The 18971-nt window shown below is 36.5% G+C and overlaps 1 protein-coding gene and 1 long non-coding RNA gene across 2 annotated transcripts; one reads left to right on the forward strand and one right to left on the reverse strand.

Annotated features, from left to right (window-relative positions):
• Positions 1–2083: 2083 nt before the first annotated feature.
• Positions 2084–9959, reverse strand: LOC104883991 (cationic amino acid transporter 2, vacuolar). Its single transcript, XM_010668575.4, has 14 exons — positions 9323–9959; positions 7603–7804; positions 7351–7435; positions 6675–6815; positions 6451–6569; positions 6269–6365; positions 5992–6164; positions 5843–5909; positions 5531–5689; positions 4643–4889; positions 4192–4300; positions 3443–3555; positions 2660–2735; positions 2084–2530 (listed from the first exon to the last, which is right to left on the reverse strand). Exons 1-14 carry the CDS (start codon positions 9489–9491, stop codon positions 2374–2376), a joined length of 1914 nt encoding a protein of 637 aa, XP_010666877.1. The 5' UTR covers positions 9492–9959; the 3' UTR covers positions 2084–2373.
• Positions 9960–14257: 4298 nt separating this feature from the next.
• On the forward strand, positions 14258–16071 carry LOC125494951 (uncharacterized). Its single transcript, XR_007271161.1, has 2 exons — positions 14258–15330; positions 15913–16071. It is a non-coding gene; the product is annotated as an uncharacterized LOC125494951 (long non-coding RNA).
• The last annotated feature ends 2900 nt before the right edge of the window (positions 16072–18971 follow it).

Consider the following 18971-nt stretch of genomic DNA (forward strand, 5'->3'; position numbering starts at 1 on the left):
TGGCTTATAGAAGGAAGAGGGGAATAATACCTAATCCAAAGTATGTCCATTTTTCTTTTTTGACTTTTTTTTTGTTTGTTTTTCAAATTAATCAAGGCGACTAGAAACAATTTGATTTGATTTTCATCATTGACTTCGAAGCATAGATGATGGTGAAAGGCCAATGAAAAATAAAATGAAAATAAAATGAGATGAAAATAGAAATGTAAAGACCATAATAAATGAAGTCCTATAGTGACATAGACTCGATGGGTAAGGACATAAATGGCTTAGGGTAAGGACTCTCTGACTCATCCTAGGAAACTAGAAATAAAAGTCTAAGCTTGTTGAATTATTGATACACTGCCTAAGGGGTTGATAATGATGTTGATTCTCATTATAGCAAGTATTAGTAGTCTATCGTCATCAACTATATTTAGCAGTACAAAAACTAGATGTCTGGTAGAATTTGTAGTGGAAGTTTAGGTTTCATCGTTTGGGGTTTCTCTTTAATGTGTGGGGTTCGGGGTCTACCCTATAAAAGTGATCACACCTCTATTGTGAAGGCGGTAAAAAATAATCTTCATGACTCTAAATAAAGTCGGAGTGGTGATAGTGCGCTTGATGAGCTGTAACGTAGGCTCGACTTTTTGGTCCTCCATTAGGCGTTACTCAGTTATAATCTCTCGGCCAGTCATGAACGGAATCGAGTGGATCTCGCTTGCAAGTTTTAAGAAATATTTTTTTTTTTCAAATGAGAGATGGAACGAGAGATGGGAAATGAGAAATGAAGAATGGAAAATGGAATGAGAAATGGAAATGAGAGTTAAAAATGGGAAAAGGTATGGGCTTTTGAGTAGTATAGGCCTAATTGTATGCAAATGCAAATATGAACGGGACGGGATTGGACTATGCAACTAGACTGGATTCCATGACTGAGTTTTGGTGTTGATAGGAGAGACTAGACTTTGAACTTACGGGTGATTAAGCAGGCTAGACTCTAAGGAAAGCTGGACAATAAGGGAGATTAGAGTCTTAACTTAAGGCAAGGAGGCTAGGCAACTAGACCTTGAACTTATGGGTGAGTAAGTAGGCTAGACAACTAGACTTTCGAACTTACATTAGACTAAGCAGTAGACTCAAAGGTTGCCTATGTGGATTTAAGGGATGCCAGCTTCGCTAGACTTAAGGGTTGCCATTATGGGATTAATGGGTTGAGTAATTTTGCTAAGCTCAAAGGGCTCATTAATGGTCTTAGGAATGACTAGATTTGCTATGTCAAAGGGTATTGTTCAGGTCTTAAGGATGACTAGCTTTGTTAAGTCAAAGAGTGTTGTTATGGTCTTAAAGGATGACTAGCTTCGCTAGGTCAAGGGATACCGTTATGGTCTTAAGGATGACTAGATTCGCTAGGTCAAGGGGTACCGTTGTGGTCTTAGGAATGACTAGTTTTGTTAGATCGGAGGGTGTCCTTATGATCTTAAGGATGACTTGTTTCACTAGGTCAAAGGGTGTCGTTATGATCTTAAAGGTGAGTAGCTTCGCTAAACCGAGGATTTGTCTATGTAGTCCTTAGGAAGTGCTAGCTTCGCTAGGCTTAGAGGTTTTGAGTTTTAGAATTTGGACTCTTCCTATATGGGTTTGGAATTGAACTTGATTAGACTTACAGTATGATTCCTTTGGACCAAACCAATTAGGACAACTATACGTTTCATCATTGGATATTCAATGGAGAGACACGATTTTGTGTCTACAACCGTATAAGTTCATAAATCATATTTACAAAATACAATAAATAAAGAAAAGAGTTTAATAAATATAATTTTAGAAGTAATCAGTTAACTGTCTAATATGCAAATGCAAAAAAAAATAAACTACCTAAAATAATGTGGTACAATAATCATATGATAGTGCTGATGTGGAGCAATGTGTAGCTTACATTATTTTATTACGGTAACTTTTTTTCTCAAAAATCCATCACAAGAACATCCCTAAGGAACAGGCCTATATATGACCAGAATTCTGCACTCATGAACGCATCTCTCCTTCCCCATCAGTCATCCTACATAATCGCTAATAAAATTAGGAAGCTTGCAATCCAGAATCAGTATCCCCACAAGTACCTTAGAAATCATTGCAGAAACCAGAATTTACAGATATTAACGTAGGTCATAGTCCTTTTGTCATAAATCACGTAGTAAAACATATATACAATTAAGTTACATGCCCCTGGCCTCTAGAGCAATTGGATACATGTATACACAATATACAGCCAGCATATTGGAACTACAATGAGCTGCCACATGTAACAACTATTGTACATTCATGGCACAATGCTAACTAGTCTACATCTGATAATTTGAAGCCCAACAAGAAGCCTGCTGGTTGTAGGAGCTATGCCAAAATATCTCGAGAACTGCTGCAAATGTCATCGACATGAGCTGATGGCACGTACACGACATCTCTCAGGGAGCTGTGTCTTCGCCCATAAACTAAGTAAATGATAACTCCTATCACTAGCCACGCTGAGACTCGGATCCAGGTAGCAGATCTGAACCAGTCAATTGAAAATAACAATCATGCTTATGCATTTAATTTGTTACAAAGCTAAAATTGATCTTCAAGGCTAGATCAGCATATAAGTCCAAGCTGTATGAGGAAGGGAAAGATTAGCAATTACCCCAAGTTTATCAGCAAGTAGACATTGATCAGAATGCAGGTAATTGGCAGTAGAGGAACCAATGGACAGATAAAACCTGGAAGAGCAAAAAAAGATCAGACATCATTAGTAGCACTAGATGTAGCTCCAGTTGCACTATGAATGTCCTGCTAAAGTTTTTCATAGGCTTGGATTGTTTCGGAATGATTCTCGATGGTTCGAACAAGATCTGTATATCAACAGGTTTTTTAACAAGGTAATAGGAAAAAGGGAGAAGAGAATACTAAAATTCTTGACTACTCCCTCCATTTTTAAAAGATCTTCTATGTTACGGTAGTCGGTAGCAACAAAAAGTCAAAAACCAAGGAAAATTAGACAGTTATTGGGAAACAAATAATTTTTTTGGGTTCAAAAACATAAATGTAGCTAATGAACCAAATGGGTCCATGTGGTGTAAAGGAGGGAAAAAGAGAGATAAAGTTATCAGAAATAAATTGAAGTAAAACCGGGAGGACTAGAGAGAAGATCTTTAAGGAACAGTGGGATTACTTAAGTACAGATCTGGATAGCAGCAAGTCAGCAACTGTCACGTTCGATTAGCTTCTGGGCACAATATAGTAGTACACTTCATTTTTACTTTTCTTACTACTTTGAAGTGTCCCACTTTTTCTATGGATTTACTGCCTATGTCTTATTAAAGCCATTATACCTTTCACTCTAACTACACAAAAAGACCTTTCATAGTCCTAGGACAAGAATATTATTTTACAATGAGTCATTTATTAGGACACAAACAGAACATACCTCCAGTGTGGCCAAAGCTGTGCCTGGCATCATCTTGATCAATGCAAGTGAGCACTGTTAGACCAGATAGAAGAAGACCACCACCCACTCCGCACAATGTGTACCGAAAAATACTGGTGAAAGAACCAAGTCAGTATACTCTTGGTTGATGACTAAAATCAATTTTTTTTATACTAATATATGTTTTTCGACCATGAGATCCTTTTCCCCCCTTGTTCATTTTGCCTTATTATGCTGTAGATCACTATAGTACCCCTGAGAATTTTGCAATTTCTCGTCGCATCTTTGTGTTAATTTAATCTACCTAAATTATCCACAAATAATATAGATGGTAATTTCAGGATCTCTCTTGGTAAAACATGTTGGGGTTCTTAGTTGAAGAGGCTGTACATTAAGTCATCAACCAGTGTCCTTGCATAATTTATAAATGATTTTTTTTAAATAGTCACTATTCCCTGTTTTGGTTCTAATTATTTTATGACATTGAAAGTGTTGGAAAAAATTTGCAGTTAATGTTTGTCATGCCTATTATCAGTAGTTTAATGGACCTAACAATCATCAGTGTGAAGGGTGTAACACGTATTATAGAAGTTGAGGGATATATTTGGTGAATCGAGATAACACTCTAGCACAAGAAAACGCAAAAATTTCAAATGTCTGATAATATCTGATTATTTTTTCAGTAAACTTTGGTAATATGTTTAAAATTTTGTCTCATGAACTATCAAAAGCTGACATCTATCACACACCTGGGAAGACTGACGTAAGAAGCGGCCGATGTAAGAAGCAGCACTCCAACACAAGTAAGCATGATAGTCCAGCCAGAAATTTTCCTTCTCTTTTCATCACTTAGTGTATCTGTCAAATTCACAAAATCATTGCATGAATTTGCTTGAAACCTGTACAAAATACATATACAAGAACAGGACAACCTATTTTGGATACAACTCACTTTCATAATCACGACTTAAATTTTTTTTGGTTATCATCTTATGATTCAATGGAGTTCCTCGTCAGAAAGAGCAAAGTTTAGATGATCATTTTTAAAGTTTACGCTAACCTATCTTGAGCCTCTTAGCAACTATACCCCAACAAGCCCACACAAAGATGGACAAAAGCTTCAAAGTTCAAATTGCGAAGTTCATGCATGGAAGTTTCAAACTACCAAATAGATGAAAGTGCTATGTCAAATGAACTTACAGCTTCCGTTAGCTACTTGCTTCAAAAGCACAGGAAAACTGACTTCCACATTTAATTTATTGAGCAAAGGTTTGTCAGTATCTTCAGAGGTCCCAAAATCCTGTGCAAATTCACTGTATTGCAATGTAACTGCATCTATAGATTCCTGAAGTGATGATGGAAGTGGCACCAAATCTGGTGGCACATATCTTATTATTAGAAGTGAGATAGCCACAATAGTGAACGCCAGCAGAGTACCTACACTGACCTGCACCACAATATCTGTTTAGTATTTTATATTGCCTAATTCTCCAGGGTATGACAAAACCCATCTAAATCTACTGCAGCTCCAAGGGGTACAACTGGTCGACAGAATTGTACTGATTAATCAAACCGTAGTATTAGTGTCTAAGCAACTAATGTAACCAAACCCCTACATATCGGTCAGTTAACAGACACAATTAGAGAAAAGGTAGGAAGTTCAATGAGTTGACAGATTACCCACCTACCACATCTTACCACCCTGTATATATAAGTTTAGGGAGTTTACTGACAAAGGAACTCTTGGATTCAGAACCCACCCCACCCCCACCCCCAAATAGATGATAATTCATTATAGTATATGGAAGCGTACTTGACGTGACTACAAAGAGTATCACTTTGCTTTATAAATACTAATAGCTGGAAGGGTTATTAACATTACACATGCGACTTCATCTGGCTCTATGGATTTAAATTAGAAAAGACAGACTCCAGTCTCCAAAAATACCACATCAATGGAGAAGTATGTGAATTCAAGCTATGGCTTGAGTAATGCATGCAAAAGAAGAAATTTTGAAGTTTAGAAGACCACGTTCCAAAAAAAATTCTTATAACCAAGTCATATTTATATGCATATCAAAAACTTACCATCCCTGCCAATTGTGAAACATCCATAAAGAAAGCTAGTAGTGCGGCAACAATTCCAGTAGTTACAGTGCTCTTCACTGGAACCTGAGTCTTTCTGCTGACATCCGAGAAAAAGGATGGCAGCAAACCATCTCTAGCCATTGCCATCAGAATCCGTGGCTGAAACAACACAGTTTTTTTATTAATAAAATATCGTATATTTAAAGAATAAAAGTATTTTTCAGCACAAGATTTTAGAAGTTACAACACATTGAAATGTTTTACCACCCTTCAGGCTCCAGGTAAAGAGCACAACTAAAGGAAGATTCTTACTTGGGGAAGAAGTGAGCCCATCAATGTTGAGCAGAGAGCTGTAACTGCTCCGACAGTGATGATATATCTGCAAATGGCATAAATTGCCCCTATAAGGCTCGTCGGATGACGCATGAGAATATGTAAAAGACAGATCTTATGTAACTTACGCTGCCCAATGCAACCCATGAGTTAAAAATGCGGAAGATATAGGCGTATCAGGATCCATAGCATAATAGGGTACCAGACCAACAACAACAATAGAAACAAGCATATATAATGCACAGCATATAGAAAGTGCAGCAGCAATTCCTAGCGGTAAATCTCTTTGTGGATGTTTCACCTGCCACGGAAATAAAAACATACTACTTAGTTTTCATGCTCTTCAAGCAAGGAACCTGATTAAGAACCTTTCTTTGTTAACAAAATTAGCAGGACATGTACTACCTCCTCAGCAGTGCTTGCCACTGAATCAAAGCCAATGTATGCAAAAAAAACTGTTGCAGAGCCAGCAAGCATCCCATCTACTCCAAAAGGGAAGAATCTAGAACAGGGAAAAGCAATAGATAGTTAGAGTCAGTGACCTAAGGCGACTAAATTAAGAATCTATACATGGTAAGAATGATTACCCCACAGACTGCTCATATCCAGGCCATCCGTTTTGGAACCCAAGATATCCACCAGCAATTATGACAAAAATCATGGCACATACATTTCCTGTTGTGACGATGCCTTGTGCAAATGTACTCTACAAGTATCAACGATGTCTCGAATGTATTTAGCTTTTACGAACATGCTGAGCTTTAAGATGTAAAACAGTGAACAAACAGAGCTGAAAAAGAGAATTTCATACCTCCTTGATGCCGACACATAAAAGTCCAGTGACAATGAACACAAGTATTGCAGCACAAGGGTCAACTGTGATGTCAAGGGCAGGAATTATTTGACGGGCCAGAAATGGAGGCATGCTGTTCTCACCACCAAAAAGCAATGCCTAGCATAATTAGATGGAAAATGAGGAGTCAGCTCCATGAACTTTCATCACTAAACTATCATTATTAAGCTATGTGGCAGAGCTTCAATAAAGTTAGACTGCTGTTATTAATCCAATAGGCAAACATCATGTAGCTTAAAATAAAATAAAAATCCCCCAGGAGTAACTTGAAAAAAATTCCCCAAGATGTAGATTAAAAAAAAAGTTCCGAAGAGATCATTTATAAATAGAATCGAAGGACAAAGGAAAGAACCAATACAAAAGTAAGAAAAGTGGCACGTCAATGGAGCTACTTGCCTAACAAAATTAGGAATTGGGGTTGTCTCAAGTGGTGAGCTTTCCCATCTTCCCTAGGTCTAGGGTTCAATTTCTACCCCAAGCATTTGCTTGGGATTTAAGGGGGTTGGGGGGTTGGGGGGTGTCTGGCTTGTAATGGGGCCCTGTGCAAGGACTGCCCACAGGAATTCTTCTTACCAATTTCTTTACAAAAAAATTGCCTAATAGATAACCATAGTAAAATGGGAATGAAACACACCAGGTTCGGTGAGATACCGCGAGCAACTGCAGAGCCACCAACAGTGTATTCCAGAATCAAAGCCCAACCAATTAGCCAAGCGACACTGAAATTCACAACCATATCTAACTTCAGCCCATGAAGCTTATTTTTGAAAAGCCATTTGTTCGTTTATTAAGCAGTTATTGCAGCATCCAAGATCAATAAATATAAATCACAGACATTATAACAGTAGAATTAGACATTATAACAGTAGAATTATAAATCTATCACCTTTCTCCAACACATATGTATGAGTAATGGTAAGCACTTCCAGCAGAAGGGCATCGACTAGCAAGTTCTGCATAACAAAACGCCGAAAGGCCAGCTGCTATACCAGCTATAAGGAAAGAAATAGCAAGTGAAGGTCCAGAGTGCTCTCTTGCTACTGTGCCAATAAGTATATAAACACCAGCTCCGATAGTTGAACCAACACCTACCATACAAGACAAATAGCTTCAATGTTCTGTATTATTGAATGTACACTCAAACATAGATGTTTAGCATTATCAGTTTCCACACATAGGGTCTTTTTGAGAAGAAAACAAAATAATTGTACGGGATAAGGAAAAATGCCACCACAATTTTTCGACAAAGGAACAGCCTTTTAGAATCCTAATTCCTACTCTCTGTATATGTTCAGCTGCACATCATATATTCATATACTTACTATTATCTTCTGGGGTGAGGGATGCTGATAACTTTTCTTGGAATTTTCATTTAAACAGGGACCCTCATGATTGGGAGTTTGAGAATCCTTAAAGCTAATTCTTTGTGAAACTTCTCTTGGAATTTTCACCTGCCGTCTTACAACTACCTAGAGGCTCCACCCATAGAATTGCTTATGTCAATACTCTTTCCCATATGAAAGTGTGCTTTACCCATTGGCCATTTATATTATAAATTCCAAAATATAGCAAAATTTCAGTAAGTAAACCACCTAATATTAATAAAAAAATTATTCGAAAACTCTTTCTCACATGAAGAAGATTTGAAAAGGCATAGCATATACTCCTTAAGGCGTGCTTGCATTGATAATGATGCAGTAAGGAGATGCTACGAGACAAGCTTAGACTCTTAGTAAAACAAAGATAAGAGGAGGTGGTGGTAAAAGAAAATTGGTGGCATTAAAGGAGGGAGAAATGGAGGTCTACCGTCATCTCGAGTGTTATAATTACTCTAGGGAGATGTTGAGAAACTATTACCCTGAAATGGGTAATAATTTCTTATTCCTCCCTCCGCTTATTACGACCACTAGCTTATTCACTCTAATACCACCTTCATTTTTCTTAATTTGTCTCCTACTATTCCCCTAATGCATTATCCACAATCCAAGAATGCCCTTAGGATATTTACTATATGCGTACTATGTCAAACCATATGTAATTAAATCCATATGTATCATTTCACACATTGAAAGAGCAAAACGATATTGGAAATCTTTTAATTCATGGCACACTTCTACAGGATCTGCCATCACTTTCAACTAGTCAAAAATGCTAATACAGTCTGTTATTGTTCTATGCTAATTCTCAAACAGAGCCTTGAGTCTATAGCAAGACAACCCCAGATAGCGAAAACTCAGCTTGAGTAATTGAACACTCCCATCTCCCAATACTAATCCTTGTGGATCCAATTTCACTATGATTATTCATACCCTTCATATAGGGATATTTTCTGTGATTACTATTACTATATACAATCAAAGCAAAACTTCACTAAAAAATGCTAATTTTACTGGGTTCCAACTTTCAACACTTCCTCATAATTCATATACCAATAATTGTAAACTAAGAAATGGAACCATTAAAATTTGCAGTCTTAGGCTCTGTTGAGTTCACCTTAAAATAATAATTATAAAAATGAAGTAAAGCTAAGTTCAGTTATAAACTTACAATAATAATAAAAGAACAGTAAACTAAATATCCAAACAATAAAGATGAGAAAAGATTACCAATAGCAACAAGGTGAGGAACAGTTAAGGCTTTGGCTAATTGATGACCACTTGAAGAATTGCTATGCTCTGAATCCACCCTTTTTCTCCTCACAAAACTTCTTAATCCAACATAATTACCACCATCACCCCCACCTATGTTTCCTGATTCAACTGCACCTAAACCCATTATATTTTCTCTCTCCTCCTTTCCTCCCCCAACTCTAACTTCACAGATTTCTTCAAATTTGGGTCTTTTTAAATACCCACAATTAAATGAAACAATACCCAACAATTGTTGAAGTAAAAATATTAAGAAAATTAAAATTACCTAGATATAAAAGTTGGGTATTTTAGTTTAGAGAGGGGGAAAATTAAGGAGAGAAAAGGGAAGATAAAGTGGGTTAGTGAGTTCTTCTTCCTCTCGAGAAGAACTAGCTACTTACCCACAAATTATATGCTGAATTAGGATTGGACCACAAAATAAAAAAATTACTATACGAAATGGGAACGCTTTAAAGAGGAAAATGGAAAGAAAAATATATTATATGCAGCCAATAATTTGAGAATTATTTTATTGAAATTGCTGCGTTAGAGGTGAATTTCCTATCAGCTTATAAAATATAAGACAAAGATTTGGATGCCATCATCATTTATTGGAAAGAGAAAGAGAACGAGTAAGAGAAAGAGAACGAGTAAGAGAAAGAGATGAGTACTCTATTGATGATATTGTGCGGCACGCAATCTCTCGAGTCTTGCCTTATTTGGGTGTGGCCGCGTGGGTGGTGATTTGTTTTTAATAGGAAAGAAATAAATTAGGAGGTTGTCATGAATTGGGCCACTCTAATTCATTCTTTCAAATTATTATATAAAAAGGGAAATTAGGAACATCAATCCAATATGTAAGATTAAACGATTTGTGACCCCTATGAGTCAACCAATCTGCAGCAGCATTAGCCTCCCAAACACGTGTTAAATTTGAACATCGTCAAACTTGTTCAAAACTTCACCTGCATCTGAAATAATAGCATTAATAGTACAAGTAATCTTCCAAATGTTTTTGATAGACTGAAAATAGCTAAACTATCACCCTCAATAACTATGTTTTTTAATCCCACATAAATGGCCCCTCTAATTATTACTCTCAATCTGCTCGCTTCAGCTACAAGAATGAAATGCGATCTATATAAAGGCCCTGCACCACAAAGAGCAACTTTTCCTTGAGCATGTCGAATAATAAACCCAAACGAATGAGGAGACCAAATAATATGATCCCTAGAACTTACTTTAGGAGGATTAATAACCAAACTCTGGAGGTGACAAAGCAAAAAGTGAGAATCATGATCGTCAACTAACACACCTAAATGTCTTACCTTATCCACATAAGCTCGAATCATCATACTAACTTTAGAAGGGGAACACGTTTACTCAAAAAAATCACATCATTCCTATTCTACCAAATAAACCACTAAGTAATAGCAAAAAATTTCATATGAGCCCAAGAATGACACGATCTAAGAAAGGCAAATTATTCTACAAAAGTGATATCATTACCTATACTAGCTGGAACAGGTCAGTCCAAACGAGAATGAAGATCCTCAAAAACATCTATTACGAAAGGACAATTAGAAAAAAGATGAGCAACATGTTCTGTATGAAAGTTGCAAAAAACACATTCCGAAGGCAAATAAATACTTCATCCATTTAGAAATAGTTGCACCATTTGCATAGTGTTTACTATTCACATCTTGCACTTTGATTGTCTTTGGTGATTTATATTTCAGGAAAAACATAGTCATATGAGATCTTGTTAGATTCGTATCAATGTACATTATTTTAATATCAACTTTTTATAATATTTACTTATTGATAATTAGAGATATTAATGTTGAAATAATGTATTGACAAGCGTGAAAACATGAAATGGTGCAACTATTTCTAAATGGAGAAAGTATGACTTAATTCCATTTTTTTGCAGGGAGGCCATTATGACAGATTTTTCAAATAAAAAAATTTATTTTAGGGAGAACTTTCAATTTCCAAATCCATTGAAAAGCTGATGGTTCAGTCCCCTGGGAATCAAGCCACTGTAAAAAAAAACAACCCCAGATTTAATTGAATAAATCCCGTATGGGGACAATCCCCAACAAAATTTATCTGGAATTTGATTTCTAGTAATTAAAATTTTGATAATTCCATCAACAATTTCTATTGGTACAAATTGACCAAGAAGCAACTTATCCCATTGTCGATCTTGATTAATAAGATGGCTAACTTGAAAATTTTTCGAACCTCTTGCAACAAGACAGACCTCCACAATAGGGTAATTATAAGTCCAATTATCATACCAGAAAGAAATTGCCTCACCATTGCCTACATTTCATCTAAGTCCTTTTTTGAAAGAATTTCTCAAATTCATAAGTTTCCTCCACTGCTTAGAGACGTTAGATTTGACTTTGTAGTTAAAAAAGCTCTCATCCTTTAGATACTTTCTCTTAACTAGCATAACCGCTAAATTTTCAGGGGAGGTTATAAATTTTCAAAAGTAGCTTGAATTGAAGCGCTATATTAACTTTTATCTTTCTTAAGACCCAAACCTCCAAAATTCTTAGGCTTACAAACCTAATTCCAACCTAATCAAATTTGGAGGTTTCACATCTAGAATTTTATTCCAAAAAAAATCCGACCGCTTTTATCTAAACAAGTGAGCACTGACGGAGGCAAAGTAAAACTTTGCATTTGATAATTAGCTTTTGTTGCTAAATTTGATTGTATAAGAACAATCAATCCTACCTACGTTAAGGAGCTAGCTTTCCATTATCAATTGAGACGTAAATTTTTCTTGAATTTCCTCAAATGTGTCGTTTGTAACTTTAGAGCTTATTATTGGACAACCAAGATACCTTCCTAATGGTGAAGTCTCCTCCATTTGAAGAATATTAGCAAAATTAACATACACACTTGATGGGACATTCCTTGTACATACATTAGAAAGCAGACTTATGAAAATTAACCAGTTGTCCTGACATAGTGCAATATTTATCTAAAATATTTTTAATAGTAGAATAACTTTCCTCTAAAAGCTTTAGCAAACACCATTATGCCATCTGCAAAAGTTAGAAAATGAATTTTAATTGTAGAGCGACCCAACTTAACAACAACTGATTTATTCCAAATAACCGCAACCCTTCGTTTCGTAAGGGCTGTGATTCAATGGCGACAGCAGACCTTCACTAAAGTGAAGGGTTGAGTGTAGCCCAAAAACCACAACCCTTCACTTTCGAAGGGCTGCGGTGAAGGGATAAACGCATCCTTTCCCTTTACCAAAAAAATGCTCGCACACTTATCACTAAAACTATGCATGAATTTCCCTCGCTAGACTCTATCACTCACTCACTCCCTCTCACTCTCACTTACTTACGTACATTTATTACTCATCGGAGCCCTAATTCAACCACTGACGACGATGCAGCACCACCGACGATGCATCACCACCTTCACTCTCTCCTCTTTTCTCTTTTCTTTTCTTCTCCAAGCTAAGGGTGTTTAACCTCCTCTAGTTGCGGGTTTCTAGTTGCATGCACCACCACCATGCACCACCACCACAACGCAGCGCCACCTTCACTCTCTCCTCTCCTCCTCTTCCGGTAATTCCCCTCTTTTTCATTTTTTTTACTTTCCAAAACATTAATGTAAGTGAGAGTGTCGTTTATTTTACATTCATTTTAGTTGATTACTAAAACTTATTCGTTTAAGTGTGTGGGAGGGTGAGAATTATTCGTTGAAGTGTGGGAGGGTGGGAAGGGGGTGAGGAAAGGTTGGGGAAGGTGGGCAGGGGGTGGGGGAGGGATGTGGATGCTGAGCAGGGGGTGCGGGAGGGTGGGCAGGGTGTGGGGGAGGGTGGGCAGGGGGGTGGGATAGGGTGGGCAGGGGTGGGGAGGGTGTGTGTGGTTGTGGGCAGGGGGTGGGGAGGGTGTTGTTTTTAGTTAAATTTACTTTTCTCAATTGATGATTAATGTGCAATGTGGATTTTGTCAAATAAAGTTTCAACTATCTCTTCTCTCTTCATTTCTCGTCACTGGTGTTAAGAGGTAACTATTTTAATTCATTTGCATGTTTTTTGTTTGATTTGTTGATGAGCTAGAGAAAGTTGTCATGTGTTTCAATTTGATTAAGTTATGATAATTTATTGATGTATGTATGTTTCTTAATATGAGATTGTATAAAACAATGTAGTTTAGCTATGAATCATCATTATATGCCTAGATACCCATTCAAGATTTACTCATTTGGAGTAAGTCTTCAATAGTCCCTGGTTTGGGATTCTTCTTAGACGTGTGATCTCACTTACGTAGTGAATGTGTGCATTCTTTTCAATTCTGAGAAAAGTCTTGGATTGTCGTTTCTCTACATTGTTCAATGGGTTCATATGTAGATAAGCAATTATGTACATTGTGTACTTGGAGAATTGTAGGAAAATGTTGCGGACTTTTCCTTAGAATTGAAAAGTTGGCATATATTCACTAGTGAGATCAGACGTCCAACGATGGGTTAGATTAGAGTGATAAGACATTTGGCTGCATGCATACATATGGACATGTCACTATCTTAGCTTCCATGTGTCTTTGTGTGATTTGAATATTTGACTTTCTTGCATGTGTATGTAATTACATAATGATTGGTACATTATAATTATTGGTTGTGTTTAATTATTAAAGTTCTTCTTGAATGAGATGGATCGTACTTGGATGTGTGGTTGTAATAGCCCGTATTTTTAAGCATGTTTTAAATTAAGTAATTATGTTTATTAATTTAACTAAGCTTTAATACCTATGAAAAAATTACTTGAGAAACTTGATTTAACTATAATGATTTTATTGTGGGTTTTATTGAAATGAGTTAATTAATAAAGGATTTTAAGATTAAAAGAAGAAAAACAACAATCATTTTCTTGACTTCTCTTTCGTGTCATCATATGCAAATGCCACATTTAAGCCTTGTTGCCAATGGTTCAAGCTCCATCAAATGAAATTAAGACCCAACTCTTTTCTTTCACTCACAAGCCTTTTCACCATTCCTCTGTTTCTCTCTCCTTTGTTTTCGTCAATCTATTTCTGCAATTTTCTCCAGCATGCAATCCAAATTTGCTCCTTGTTTCTGCATCAAAGTTTCAGATCTCTTCGAGTTATTGAATTTAGGCACAAAATCGTCCAATTCGGAGTTCGGAGTTCGGAGTTGTGAGTTATGGCCTTTGCAAGTTTGGTCTTGTTGCTGCCATTTTCTTTCGAGGTTCTGCGATTGTTGCTGCAGCTTCGTGGTTGCTGCTGCCGTTGTTGTGTTGTCGTTGTTGTTGAGTTGCTCAGTTTTGAATTCCTTTGGCAAGGTATAAATTTGGGTTTAAGTTGTTATTTTTTTATCAAATATAATCTGATTTTTATGTTATTAATTGTTAATGATCTTCACAAGTAAATTTGAACTTTTATTGATTTGTAAAATCAGTTTTGGTTGCAAGATATAATCTGTGAAGCTTAACCCTTTTCATTTACCTGTAAAACCTAAAGTTCAGTTTGTTATAAGAGTTGTTAAGGTGAAAGGTTGAATCTTTCTTCTTATTTTAACACATTAGGATATATTTTGAAGCTCTATAATGCAAGTTTAGATTTCTCCAAAGTTAGTTACTAAAACATATTTTTGTAAGTAAACTTATTTATAAATTTGATTGGAGTTATGATTTCACATCTCCGAATCAGTGTAGTAATTTCCAAAATAAGGTTAATTAGAGTTAGTATGTGAGATTGATAATGTGAGTTAGGTTGTGGAATGTTAGTTCGCATATAGAGTAAAAGTAAGTTAGTTTCTTTATTTTAATTGTAGTGAGAATGAATAATAATTGTTGTTATTGTTTGGAGGTCATTGTTATGATTGTTAATTATGCTATTATTATTGAGGTGATTATTGTGGAGTTCAAGATGGACTTGGAGATCGAGTTTTGATGCTTGGAGGTTTCGTATAATTGTTCTTGAGTTGAGGTAACCTTTATGTTCAACAAAATTTATTTAAATGCCCGTGTATGCGTTATATTCAATTTTAGAAATCATATATCGTTTATAGTCATGGCCATGGTTATAGATGTGTTTATATAAGATAGTTGTGAATTGGTATTGGATGATTATAAAAGAACACTCTTGTTCTGTTATTGGAATTGTTCGGATGTGGTTATATTTAAGAAATATGATTTGAGTATGATAATGTAAAAAGGATATCGTATTTGTTTTAGCTGGCTTAGCTTATGAGCTGAGATGAAAAGTGGGCAAGGTACAGGTGGAGGAAATGATTCGGATATAAGTTCAATTAAGACAAGAAAAGGTCGAATCTTGTGTTATGTTATATCATGTTAAGTTTCTGCCTGCCAGTGATTTGTGTTAAGTAATTGAGCTATGCCAGCAATATATTTTAAGGATGGATTCTTTTCCGAACAATTACCAAGCTTGTTTATGATATGAAAAAAACGTTTACGAACTAAAACCGTTTTAACGGGCTGAAGTAAAGTTACTGAGTTTTCGCTCATTTTAGTTTTTGTTTTTGTTCTGTATTCTCCATTGCAATTGCAGGTTCGTGTTGGAAGCTCGAAATGGATCAAAAGGGAAGAGTTTAGTTGTTGTTGTAATTTGATTAATGATTCTCATGTTGTAGCTAGAAGCATTCAAATATTTATTAGATTATAAGATATTCTTTGTTTGGGAATCGAGTAAAGTATTTTTTTAGTATGATATCTGGTTTTGAAGAGATTTATTGTGGGCCCATAACCCACAGGTCCAAGATCGTATAAAAGGTTTTATTCCGCTGCGAGTAAATATAATTCGAGGTTATTAAGCGTTAATTGAGTTTTATGAATGTTAAGTGTATTTAGCTAGCAGCTCGGAAGTGCGGGCTGTTATAGTGGTAGTCCTGAATCGATTGAGTTTGTGGATGGGGTCTCAAAATTCTGTAAATCTGTATTACAATATCAAGCATCCTCTGGAGCAATCGACTTTTATTGTTCTTGTGTCGATTTTGGAAATGTGAGTAAGGTTCGTAGTATACATTTGCTTAGGGAGCATGTCTTTCGCCGTGGGTTTAGTCCTCAATATCACATATGAGTTTGGCATAGTGAGGAGGGGAAGTATATAGGAAGCTATAGAGTAATGATCGATGTATGTGAAAAAAAGAAGGATTTAGAGATCATTTGATGATGTCGGGTATGAGAATTGGGATGATGAGTGTGGGAATGATGATAGGGATCGGGTAAACAACCTCGTATTTTTGATTCTATGTGTTGAGGCTGCTGAAAAACCTTTGTATCCAGGTTGTACAAAGTACACCAAACATTAAGTCGAAAGCTAGTTGGACGAACTCTAGTTTCACATTGTTGTTGGAAGTTTTAGCTAATATGCTTTCTGGTGGAAATGAACTGCCAAAGTCGTACTATTATGCTAAGAAACTCATGTGTCCTTTTGGTTTAGAGTACGAGCGCATACCTTCTTGTTCTAACGATTGTGTGCTTTATCGTAATGAGTACGACATTTATATGAGTGTTCCCGTTATGGATTGTTGAGATACAAGCATGAAGGAGCCGAGGGTAGTGAAGGAACACCAACTAAGGTGTTGTGGTATCTACCCATAATACCTAGATTCAAGTACATGTTCTCAATTAAAGGAGATGTGAAGAATTTGAGGTGACATGCAGATCGTAGGAAGAAAGACGATCTGCTGAAGCATCCGGCTGATTCGCCTGAGTGAAAAAATATCAACAGGGGACATAAGGCATTTGGTAATGAGGATAGGAATTTGAGGCTTGGATTATATACAAATGGCATGAACCCTTTTGGCGATCTCAGTTACATAGTACATGGCCAGTAGTTTTAGTGGTTTATAATTGCCTCCTTGGTTGTGCATGAAAGCAAGTACATGATGTTGTCGCTTCTTATATCGGGGCCAAACAACCTGGAAATGACATAGATTATACCTCAGACTTGTTGAAGCTGTACATAAGATGTGGAACGAAGGAGTGTTAGTATTTGATGCGTATGCTAATGAGATGTTCACTCTGCTTGCCATGCATGCTTTTGTGTATTATGAACGATTATCCAACCTATGGTAACTTATCTGGGTATAAGACTAAAGGAAAACAACTGCGCCCAATTTGTATAGATGACATGAAGTCTACACACCTTAGGGCTGCCATGTCTATCAGACGCGACGATCCCTATTGGTTTAAGAAGAACGCATTGATGGGACGGTTGAAGAAGAAGTTGCTCATAGACCATTAACTGGTACTGAAGTTTATAATCAGGTAAGGGCATTGAAACAGTCTTTGGTAAACCTGCTAGTGAGGTTGATGACCTACAGATTATGGAAAAAAGAGTCAATTTTTTGGAAACTCTCATATTGGAAAAGATCTACATGTCAGACGTTGTTAGGATGTCATGCACATAGAGAAGAAGAATGTTTGGAAGCTATTCTTTCGACACTTATGAATATTCCGGGCAAGACAAAAGTGTTAAGGCTCACGACTTTACTTGGAAAAAAGGGGTTCGACCAGAGTTGTGGGCTCAGAAAAGGGACGGAAGGAAGAAGAAAAGGGGAGGAAAGGTTGATAGAAATCGAAAAGAAAAAGAAGGTGGAGGATTCGGAGAAAATTATTTGCCACGCTTGCTACACGATGTCGAGAAGAGAAACGGATTTTTTGCGAGTCATTGTATGGCATTAAGGTCCACTGGCTACTATCTGAATATGAAGCGCTTTTTACTTAAATGGTGAGTTGAAGTTATCGAGTATGAAATCGACGATTGCATGTCATGATGCAAGTATTCTTACCGATTGCAATTCGTGGGATACTTCCAAAGCATGTGAGGCACACATTACAGAACTTGTTCATTTTTCATACAATAAGCAGCAAAGTCCTAGATCCGTCGACCCTCAATTCCTTGGAGGCTAGAGTAGTTGAAACTCTAAGCAAATTTGAGATGTTTTTCCCCCCGCATTCTTTAACATTATGGTCCATCTCATTGTCCATCTAGTTCGAGAAATTAAGTTGTGTGGTCCAGTGTTTTTGAGGTGGTGCTATCCTTTTAGCGATATATGGGTACTTTGAAAGATAAAGTTCTAAATTTTGCACAACCAGAAGGTAGTATAATTCAAGGGATTGTGGGTGAAGAAGTCAGTAATTTTGTGGTTTAGTATTTTGCTAGCTAGTGTTGATCCTGTTGGACTTCCGACATCTTGATACGAGGGCAAACTTGAGGGCAAAGGTATAATTGGTTTTAAATTGATGCACATTTGTAGAAAAGCGTAAACAAGCTCACTTATTTGTATTGCATCACTACAGTCTTCCATCCTTATTTAGATGAACATAGAGGAATTACGTGTTAGCAACCTGGAAAAGGATGAGGCATTGACACAAATGCATAACAAGACTTCATTGATTGGTTTAAAACGAGTCGTGAATGATTTGGATGAAAGTGTTTCTAAAACAGTCAAGTGGTTAGCATTTGGTCTTCGTGAAGTTGTACGCTCTTATGAGGGTTATGATATTAATGGGCATACGTTTTAGACCGAACGTCAAGATATGAAGTTGACATCGCAACAAAATAGAAGTGCTTGTGGTGTCATCTACACAATACGCAAGCTC

This window comes from Beta vulgaris, chromosome 2 (genome assembly GCF_026745355.1).
Source record: "Beta vulgaris subsp. vulgaris cultivar EL10 chromosome 2, EL10.2, whole genome shotgun sequence".
Taxonomy (NCBI): Eukaryota; Viridiplantae; Streptophyta; class Magnoliopsida; order Caryophyllales; family Amaranthaceae; genus Beta; species Beta vulgaris.